The following is an 11,464-nucleotide window of genomic DNA, read 5'->3' on the forward strand; positions in this document are numbered from 1 at the left end:
GCTCTGATTGCAGCCTGACATTTTACAGGAGAGAAATGGAAGAATAAGATGCCAGAAAGCATTTTTCTCTGTCGATCTTGGCGGGAATCAAGAAAGAGCCTCCACTCTGCTTGGTATTATAACAGTGATGATTATCCATCATCCAAGATCAAAGATGGACATGGGATGCATTCATAACACTTAACCCTCCTATTTAGCATTAATAAGCAGTAAACACGTAATACACAGTCAAACTATAACATTATATTTTTAAGCCGCTATAAAGGACATTTGTATTATTATCTGCATATATAAGTCATTGTATGAAGCATCTTTGACTGGTAAAAACAGTTAATAAATGATTAATAACACAGTATAACAGTTATGATCATATCAGAAGATATATGAATACACCCAGACATAAATCCTAAATTTACATATTAACTGTTTATACACTTGTACAGTTAATAAATGTGTTCTAATCTGATGAGAACATTTTGAGCTTCGAGGTTCAAATTCTCCACTCATTAGATTTCCTGTGCAGCTTTTAGCTGTATCTCATGGCCTTCATCAGCGTATGGAGTTTGCCCAGTTGACGGTTGAGAGTGAAGTACTTCTGAATAAGTATATACTTCATTATTGAATACAACAAACAAAATAATGATAAGTACTTCCTCAATGAATGTAACACATGTGATCAAATAAATACAAACAATTGCACGGTGGTTGCTATGGTGTTGGAGGTGGTTGCTTCAAAGGGGATGCTAGACTGTTCCTTATGTTCGGGCGGCTAATATGAATAAATAAGGTAACATATAATTGATTAATAAATACAAGTAGTGAAATATGAGGATACATTATGTTATTAACAACTATGCTTTATTATATTGTCAATCATCCATTAACTGTTTGTCATTCACATATTATGTTAAAAAATATATACTTATATGAGCTTACACCTAAACTGTAGTGTATATAGATATAATATAAGAAATGATATAGATTATATTGAGATTCATTTTTATGTACTTCTTATGTATCCTAAATGGTGGGATTCAAACAAAGTGTATCAGTTATAAGTTACAATCACTAGTATTCACAAAGATGAAATATGTCCATTCATATAAAGTGCAATTATCATCAGGGGCACGCTTTACCCATCAGACAGTGAAATCAATAAAATCAGGAACAATCACTGATAATCATTAATGTGCTATGTTCTTTCAAATCTCCTGCTAATGCAAAAACACAAACCTGCATCAAGAGCCCACTGAACACACAGCAGCAACAGAGACACCACAAATGAGGGAAAAATAAAACATGTTCTGATAGCACACAGTGTATCAGATGATGCATGTTGACCAATTTGTTATTTCCAAACACCAAACATAATTTTCTATGGGGACGGATAATTACATCAGAATTCAAACTGACCTAATTTCAAATCTTTCAAGTCGAAAGTGTCCCATAGTGCAATATCAGATTGTGAAAAACAGTCCTTTGTGAAGCAGGGTTAAAAACAGATACACACCGTGAGAGGGAAATTAAAGAAATTTGACGTCTCTACGGCACCTTCATTAAAAGGAGGCACGCATACTACTGCTTTACTGTAAATTACTTCATAAATGATATGTTCCACCCTCTAAGAGAAGGATCTGTCTGAAGTGTAAACATAGTGAAGCAAACATGATAGACGTCACAAGGGTGCTTCACCCTTCTGATGAGGTGTTTTGATTGCAGGAAGTCCTTATACAGTACAATTGTGTTACTCATGATGAGCGAGAGCAACCATTCAGAAGAGTAATGTTCAGTGTTTATTTGATAACTGGTTCTAAATAGCATACTTGAAAGAGATGCACACCAAAGAAAAGCCCACAAAACAGGGGAAAAAAATGATTTTATTATAAGGAAGAGTATAGACCCTTTTACAGCCGACGCCATGATAATGTCATTGTGTAAGCTGGCGTCAAAACAAAGCTGCTGAACCGAGCTTAGATCACCACCCACTCAGGAGGCTAAACTATAAGAAAGATTGAAAGAAATTACACTGATAGGCTAAACTATTAGCTAGATGAAGAGGTGGCTTGCTGTTGGGCTCATACTCTGCAGCCAGTGCAGCACCAAAGCATGGTACAGAAAGGACAACCGGGACGGGTCAGTGTAAGGGTTGGCTAATAATGCCCATTGGTAAATGTTAATGTCCTCAAGTAACACAACTGAACATAGAGAAAAATAAGACAACAGTTGCTGGCCAGGTTTAATTAATATTATCAGGGAATTGTTCTGCCCACAGGGTCTACAGTCCTGAACAACAAGAAATTGCTCAAAAATTCCAGGGCTCTGGTATACGAAATCTATCCATCTGCTTTAACTTAATCATAGGTTATTCAAGGCTGACACCAATCACAGCTCACACTGGGCAAGAGACACATATAGATGGCCAAGAGTTCTCCAATTGACTTCAACTGCATGTGTTTGGACCGTGTGGGGAAAGCACGTGGAGGAAATCTGGGTCTAGAATTGATCAAATAGGTCAAATCTAATAAAACAGAGCCTCAACCTAGCTCGATAGATTCACATTGTGGATTTACTGGTGCCATTTGCTGTGGTTTAATTAATTGTGTTTTATTTTAAAACAAATACACTCTTGTGTTTTATGAAACACTTATACGTTGCTATGTAACCCTAGTAACACACAAGCAACAGCATGGCCATGACACTGAAACAGGAGTAATAATGCCATGCTCTTATGTACTCAGTAAAGAGTAGCCTGGAAGTGTTATCCTTTACAAGGGACTGCAAGGTCTCTTGAGTTTTATTACTCAAGTGGAAGAAGTTCAACCCGTTTTCAGAGCAGAATGAACACATTATTCTCAGTTTTTCATTGAAGGTCATTATAGACCAACCTAGGTTATGTTTTTCTTTATAAGCATTACTTCATTTTCTACCTATGCTTGATCATTTTAAATTGACCTGAATCTTTGTTTTGAATTTCAGAAAAGTTACCGTTTCGATTTTTTAAATATTGGCATTGATTCTTATAATGATGAGTACTAGTTATTCTTTGGAAATAGGCAAAAATAATAAACTGATAAATCTGCCCAAGGACTACCAAAAAGTTCTGTATGTTTTATAAAACTATTGCAGTGCCGTTCAAAAAATGCCTGTGGACCCCTACATGGTACCCTACATTTATAATGATGCTTAGATTTCTAATGAATATTAAACATACTAGACAGAGATTCCTTGCTTTGTAATTAGATCAGACAGGGAACACAAGTGATGGAGGTAGCGGTGATACTCTGTGCCACCACCAGATGGCAGTCAAATTAAATCACTTCAACTGCAATTGATCTTAGCCCATCATGGTGATCATCACAGCCCTAATCAATCACTCAGTGATACAATCTTTGTGTAGTTGATTAATATTACCCTCATGCAGGTCGTTTAGTTTTGGATTTTCGACTTTATGGTTATTTTGAATGCTGTAGTTTGTGGCTCTTTTGAGTTGAATAACGTTATATAGAGAAAATGTTTATATTTTGTCAATCAAATTTACATAATTGGGCACTGTTCTATTTCTTAAATTAATAACATATTTCTTGTATTAAATCATGGCAATATACTGTTTATATACAGCTTATTATTATGGCCCAATTCTAGATTTTAATCATAATTTATCTGTGCTTGTAACTCGTACTTCGGCCGCTGGGTGGCGGTAATGCGCCGCTAACATTGAATATCGACAACATCCTGAAATCCAACGAAGAAGACCAACACCCCTCCGGCTTCAGCCGGGGCTTGGAGTTATAAGTAGGCTGCATATTTCTGTCACTGGGGGTAAACAAGGTAGGCAGACAAGACATTTCACCCCCCTCTTTGAGACGACAGTCTTTAAAATAAACTAGATCGTTTTGAGTTCGGTGGCTCAGTATGCTAGCTAACAACTTTTCCTGCTTGAGTTGACTGACATTAGTAGCAGAAAACCCACCCAGGCTAACGTTAGCTTAGCCAGTTAAATACTCCCAACCAGGACGGGTTCACGGTAGCCGTTTTCAAATGTTATGTATCCCATAAGTCTCTGTCCGTCACTACGAGCTCGTTGTACCGGAGTGACGTCAGGTGTCCTTAAACGTTTGTCACGCTCAGTGTGTGTCGGACTACACACCGCATTCAAACCTTCACCTGTTAATCATCTGTTAGTGTGACGATGTATGCGGGGCCAGTTCATGTCTGACAGCAGCACTAATCACCTGCTGTAATATATCTGACTCAGTGGTTGTTGGGATCACGCTAACCTCACGTTTTCCTTTCTCCCCTCAGGATCCAGCTGTGTACCGTCTGTACGATATGACAGGAAACATCTGGCAGCTAGCATGTTAGCAACATCAGACTTGACAACATTAAGGCTTCGTTCCGATGTCAGGGACACACTAGAAAGCTAATAGGAGGACTGGAGCCAGTATACACGTTACAGTCCAGATCCCTTTTATTTTTCTGGTTTTCCACTGGAGACAAATGGTTTTGAGTCATGGATCAAGGTGTTGTGGACGGTCCTGTCACCCTTGTCATCAGGGCACCCAACCAGAAGTACAATGACCACACCATCAACTGTTGCCAGAACTGGACTGTGGAGAAACTCAAAGCGCACATCTCAGATGTATACCCAAGCAAACCAGTGAGTATTGTCTTTTGCTCCAGTCCACCAGACCATGAACAATGTATTAATGCCAATTCCTGTGCTTCTCTGGTCCATCTTCTACTGTCCTCTGTCAGTCAAGTCAGCTGATCACCTTCGTTCAATCTCTAATAAGAGCTCAACCTGTGTGTTGTTTTCTTTCTCCTGTACTGGGCAGCTTGACAGTGTAGTGCGGCACAGACAAAAATAACAGAAATATACTGGTGACAACCATTTAAAAAGTGTTCCCAGTCAGAAATAAAAAGATGTAACCATGAGTAACGCAGTATGCATAGTCTGCTGGTCCCTCCCTACATGTGATGGTATGTATGATGTCTGTAGAACTTAAAACTAACGTGTGTGTTGTGTGAGATAAGATCAAAAACATTGTTGCCGGTTGTTGAATTTCCACTCAGAAGAGTAGTGTAGAAGAAATGGATTTGGCTGGTATTGTAGACTTTAACAGAGTCCAAAATGTTCAGATTGCTGTTCTTCTTTGAGTTAATAATTGTTGAATTTTCATAGTCACATAGACTATTATATTTGCTCTATTCTCTGAAGTGAAAGTCAGGTTTCCAGAGTCATAGGAGCTGAAAGAGTCTTGGAGTCTGTAGATTTGGCCTCACAATGAAAGGAAGGCATTTAGGCTCCTGCTGTATTGTGCTACTAATCTGATTTTGCTCCCTTTCCTCTCTGCCCGGGAGTAGTTCTGATGCAATCATTGTATAAATCACACAGGGACAACCGGCTCCCTTTGAATGGAGTACTCTCTGTAAGGGCTGCACTTTTGGTAGAGGTTAGCGGACATTAACTTTGGCATATTTAACAATGAGGCACCTTGAACCCAGAACAAGAAGACATTTACGTTCCTGAACGATGGTCCAGTAAATGTAGGCTTTAAGAGGACACGCTCTGAACTTGTTGCACTGCCAGGTTAATCCACGGTTAAACCCCACTTGTTCCCATTGAGGTTACTATAATCTCATCCTCATTACTCGCTCACACAAAGTATCTGCCTTTTGATGTTGTAATCTTAAACATTTCAGAGTTTGCCTTTTTCCTGCTTATTGTTGTTGTTCACATTGTTGTTAATATAAACTAGAAATGTTTAAACAAAATTGAATGAACTGTATTCTATGATCTCCCCTGACCCAATTATCCTTATTCTTTTGGATTTCTAGAGCTCCAAAGACCAGAGGCTGGTGTATTCTGGGAAGCTGCTTTTGGATCACTTTACCCTAAAAGATGTGCTCAGAAAGGTAGGTTCTCTCTGAGGTGGATTTTGCATTTATTAAAAGGGATGCTAGTTTAGTAATTCTAAAGCTAGCAAGAGGCACACAAGCTGCCTGATTTACTGCTTTCACCACCTGAATACTGTAAGCAAGTGGACTCCTGTCAAACTCCCAAGATCTCTGCTAGGTCCCTTACTGATACATTGATGTTTTAGACAATAATGGTTTGCTTGTAGCAACAGTTTTGGAAAGGTCCTGTCCTCTTTAAACATGACAAAGCCCCCATGCACAAAGCAAGGTAGAAATAAATAATTTCCCATTCTGGTCAGGACTCTCACTCATTGCCCTCACCTCTGCCAAACACCTCTGAAACTGCTACATGTGACCGTGACCAAGGTTTTATCTGCCAGCATCACTGGCTTACCTCACAAATGCTCTCGTCTTGGCCCTGCAGACAGGTTGTTGAAAACCTTCCCAGAAAAGTGGAGGCTGGTGTAACAGCACTCCAGGCTGCAATGGTTTTTAACAGTTACAAGTAAACATGCTATGTGTGATGGGTGGTATTATTAACCTAATGAATTTTCCCAGATTTTCCTGCAATATGGTGTTATTTTATTGAGAAAAACAACTGGAATTGTGGTTATACTCCATATACTGATAATAAACAAACAACATGAATACAACTCTTCTTTCAAAATTCAGTTCCTAAAGTAAATTATATAAAATGACGCACCGTACACCCATAGAGTTCACAAGTCTATCTTTGTTTTTTTCTTTGAACATGCAATACTTGGCTTGTGTTTTAATAATGAGCTGTGTTTGCTTCTACAGCAGGATGAGTACCACATGCTCCATCTGGTGTGCGCCTCACGAACTCCTCCCAGCTCCCCGAAGCCCCCTCGCAGCCGCAGTAACAAGCCTCAGGAGAACACGGCCGGTCCCACGGTGGGTCAACCACGCGCTCCTCACACCTTTCCATTAATTTCATCATCGCCGCATTTCCTTTCATCATCCAGCTCACTGCTGTCAGCTACACCTACTTGAGGATTTAACAAATAAAATAAAATTATAAACTTGGAACTTGTTTTTTTGGTTACAGCCTCTTCAAAACACTACTAGTCCTGCCACTGGTCAACATAGCCTCTCACCTCCAGCAGAGAGCAGTGATGGTTTCAGACAGCGAACAGGACCCTTCCCTTACCACCAGATGTATCCACAATTTATGCAAAGGTAAGCTCACTACAGCAAACAGAGAGCTTTAGAACATATGAAAAATAAACCTTTAAGGGGATAATTCGTCAAGCATTGCTGCTCCCTCCAAGAAAAGACCTGTAATGTCTGAATGATGCCACAAAGAAGATTCAAATATAAAACAATTCCACTGATTTATGAAGCAAACTGTACTGCAGCACAGTACAGTTTGCTGTAGTTACAAAGTGCTGCTATTGTTTTGAAATATAATAATTTTAGTTTAGCTTATTATCCAGTGCAAGGTTTGAGTTTCTGTACATCTCAGCCTCTGTGGTTCATGTTAAGTTGCTACAAGGTCTTTTTCTTGATTATATAATTTACCTTCACTAAAAGTTGAGGTCATAGCCAATAATAACTCATCAGTCTAATGTATCGGAGACATAAAGTAGTATGTGTCAAGTGACATTTTTTGTAACACAATGTCTTTATTTCCAGCTGGAATCAGTTCCCCCCTCAGTCAACTGCTCCCACAAACATGCCCGCTTACATCAACCCCATGACGCTGATGTGGTGGCAGCAGTTGTACGCCCGGCAGTACTACATGCACTAGTAAGTCTCTTCAGGGTTTTTCTGCGCCCTATCCAGGCAGAATTATTAGTGCTCTTATCCCCTATGTGCCTCTCTCTCTTATTCTCTCTGTCTTTCTCCCTCCAGTCAGTTACTGGCTGCCTCCTCTCAACACCTCAGGCCGGATCAGCCTCCGACTCACTTAAACCAGCCCGACCCTCTGAGCCAGCGGCCTCAGGCGGACCACCGTGGCAACCAGGAAGTCCAGATGAACGCCCAGGGAGGGGAGATCCTGAACGAGGATGAGCTGAACCGGGATTGGCTGGACTGGGTGTACACGTTCTCACGTGCTGCGATCCTACTCAGCATAGTGTACTTCTACTCCTCCTTCAGCCGCTTTGTCATGGTGATGATGGCCATGCTGGTACTTTACCTGTGAGTGTGCCTTAATTATGCTGCCGTGTATTGATTCAGCAATCTGGGCTTTTGGTTATTATTGTACATTATTCATTTGTTGGCTAGGATATGAATTGTTATTAGCAGGAAGTAAAAAGTTTGTAACTTCAGTATGTTGTTTCTGTCTGCAGGCATCAGGCCGGCTGGTTTCCCTTCAACCTGGAGAACGAGCTCCAGCTTCCTGGAGACAGAGCCAATCAGGACGACATGGAGGAAGAGCTACAAAACCAGGACTTACAGGAAATGGTAGCTGCCTCTCGTCCATCTCAGCTTTACATAAAACATTTTATCTTTAGCATGATTGTATCTGCAGTGCAAGTCGCTCACTGATATGACAGTTTTTTTTTAAATATTTACAGGATTTTTACAGAAAATCAAAGTACATTGAAACTAAGAATAAGCTGTCCTAGAAATAAATGTGCTAAGTAGAGTAGGACCCACCACCTATTTTCATTAACGAGGTATTGTTTGAACCATTTATAAAGCACAGAAGCTTAACGTATCCTGGTCCCAGTTTCCAAAGAAGGGGATCATATCATGTTAATTTAATATATTTGGGTTATAGATTGACAAAACAGATCTCTGCAACAGACGGGCTAGATTTCACTATTTTCTGACATTTTATAACCTAAACTAAAATTAACATGAACTGAAAAACAGAATGCACAGGTAGTTTAAACTTTGCTGCTGTAGTGACATTTTAGACGGGGATGTAAAGAGTACGAGAATATTGTCCTCAAGTTCAAGTACTGAAAAATGGGGAAAAGAAGGTCAGTTAAAATGTGTCCTGAGTAAATGTTACTGTCTTACATTTTTAAAAGGGAACTTTTAAAAGGGAAGGTTTTATTGCCGTTTAAATAAATTGCATTAAATGTCAACGACCACACCAGTGTGACACATAACCGATTATGTCCAAACTGACGATAAATGCCATTGTGCATACAACAGATTATCAATTTTTAAATATACGATGCAATCCTCAATGAAGTATCAAAAATGTATAATCTGTTGTTAAAGTAACAAACAAGAGATACAAAGAGCTATGGACACCTCGGCGGGTGCAACAACAACAACAACAACAGCAAGCATTATTTTTATTTAACAGCCTAATGCTTCTTATGGAAAAAAAAAAGGCAAAATTGAACATCAGCAACGCAGACAACATGGAGCTCTATAAACAACATAAACGCTGCAGTTTCTAGACACATGTAGTGCGCACACAACGCTGCTAGGCAACGCAGCAGTAGTGGACATTCTCGTCTGGAGAGTAAGTTACATTCATCAGTACATTTGGTGTTTTACTCACCTGTCTGAACGTCTCCTCAGAGTTTTCAAACCTGTTTAGCTGAACGAGGCTCTCGCACACAGCTCACTCAAGGTACAGGTCTTAAGTGAACGCAGAAGTCACTGCTCGAGGATCCACCATGAGCATTTTAGCATTTTGCTCGTTAGCCAGACCTGTAGTTGATGCGACATCATCAGGTGTTTTTGATTTGGGTCACTTAGTGTGCTCACCAGGTGGCTATTAATAATAGGGTCAACTCATCCCAAAATCCAAAACACATATTTTTCCTTAGCTTTACTGCTTTTTATCAATCTAGATTGTTTTGATGGGAGTTGCCTAGTTTTGAAGATATCGGCTCTAGAGATGTCTGCCTTCTCAAGAATATAATAAGACTATATTGCACTTAGCTTATGGTGCTCAAAGCACCAAAACTGTAATATGAAACACTCAACAGCAATGTCTCTTTCCAGAAAGTGTGACCTGGTTACCTAAGATAATCCACCGAACTTGTTGTGAGCAGTTATATGCAGGAACTATGGTTAAAAGAATACAGGTAGATACAACTTTTGTTTTGACTTTGCTGAGTGATGGTTACATGGTAATTTCATCAGGGAACAAAATTGACTCCTTTTGAAATACTGCATATGATAGGTCTAAATTGGTCAGACATTGAGAGTAATTTGCATTTGGAAGCTATTGCTCAAGTTTACATAGTGTCGATTACATTTCACAGTCAAATATGTCTAACATGCTAGTGTTAAACCTACTTTATCTCACCAGATTGCCCTCATTTAATTTTATCCCATACAGGAAGGAGTGATAGATGACGGCTCGGACGACGATGGGGAAAGTGGAGAGGAAGGAGCAGAAGATCCTAACAGCGCCCCCAACGCGGGCTTCCTGTCCTCCACATGGTCGTTCATCATAACCTTCTTCATGTCCCTCATCCCGGAGGGACCGCCAAACGCTGCTAACTGAACCACGAGCCGCCACAGTTCTCCACAAGGGCACATTGTTTCTTAAAGACGAAGACGAGTATCCTGCCTGCTTAGGGAAACTGTTTCTGTTGCAGTACCGTGTTATAGTTTCCAAATAGTGTACTTTACTACATATCCAAGACTCTGAGCCAAAACGCAAGGACTGATTTAACATGAGAAATGGTAAAAACATTTTTAACTTTCAAATGACACAAACATTAGTTCAACCGCAAGGATGGCTAGTGATGCCTTGTAAACATAGTAAAAATAATAAGTGTCTGCCAATGCATTGTTTCTGCATTTATAAAGTAGGGACAACAGGCACATTTCTAATTACAGCATTTGTGTGTTTAACAACCTATATCTATTCTTTTTTTCCTTTCTGAGAAGCTGCAATGTTTGTGGAAATAGTTTTGTTGGAATTATTATGATTTCTTTTGTCATGTTATATACAAATAAGACAATTTATTTTAAAAAGGGCCACTTTAGTCCAAAGAGTCATGTAGCGCCTGTGGTAATTTACAGGAGTGAAAAATGTGTCAGAACACATTGTGTACTGTGTTGAAGTGTATCCCAGAGTGATGTTGGCTACAGAAGTGTGACTTTTTTTTCATTTTTATTTTAACTGGAGTGAGAATTGAGCGAGGCAGAAGGATTGATCTTCCACCATTACTGGAATATCAAACAGGACGGTTGTTGTTGGGACTGGAGTGGCATCGAGCGGAAAAAGAGAGACCTTGCACTGCCGCAATTCAGAGTTCATGTTGGACAAAACTTACACCTCTCGAGTGAGTGAAAATGGCTGATGCTGTTACCTTTTGACATGTTCTGTACCAATAATAATCATGTTTATTAAAACTTCATTCATGGCAATGTAGTCATGTGGATTTAGATGGATAATACTGTTTTTTTTTTCCTTCTCCAGATTATCACTTAAGCAAAGAGCAACACACATATTGACTTTATGGAATCAGTTAACCTGTAGTTTCACTGTGCAAAGCTCCGGTCTGGAAGCTAGTGCTCCCTTTAAATTCAAGCATATGCTCAAAAATAATGAGCATCAGTAGTATTAAAGATATAACATGGGTATCATCCAGCA

The 11,464-nt window shown here is 39.5% G+C and overlaps 1 protein-coding gene across 1 annotated transcript; it reads left to right on the forward strand.

Annotated features, from left to right (window-relative positions):
* The first annotated feature begins 3,740 nt into the window (after positions 1-3,740).
* LOC129097298 (homocysteine-responsive endoplasmic reticulum-resident ubiquitin-like domain member 2 protein) lies at positions 3,741-11,252 on the forward strand. The gene is made up of 9 exons (XM_054606109.1): positions 3,741-3,828; positions 4,303-4,657; positions 5,839-5,916; positions 6,721-6,834; positions 6,989-7,119; positions 7,576-7,689; positions 7,795-8,082; positions 8,235-8,349; positions 10,199-11,252. Exons 2-9 carry the CDS (start codon positions 4,511-4,513, stop codon positions 10,364-10,366), a joined length of 1,155 nt encoding a protein of 384 aa, XP_054462084.1. The 5' UTR covers positions 3,741-3,828; positions 4,303-4,510; the 3' UTR covers positions 10,367-11,252.
* The last annotated feature ends 212 nt before the right edge of the window (positions 11,253-11,464 follow it).

The sequence above is a fragment of the Anoplopoma fimbria genome, chromosome 10, assembly GCF_027596085.1.
Source record: "Anoplopoma fimbria isolate UVic2021 breed Golden Eagle Sablefish chromosome 10, Afim_UVic_2022, whole genome shotgun sequence".
In the NCBI taxonomy this organism is placed as follows: domain Eukaryota; kingdom Metazoa; phylum Chordata; class Actinopteri; order Perciformes; family Anoplopomatidae; genus Anoplopoma; species Anoplopoma fimbria.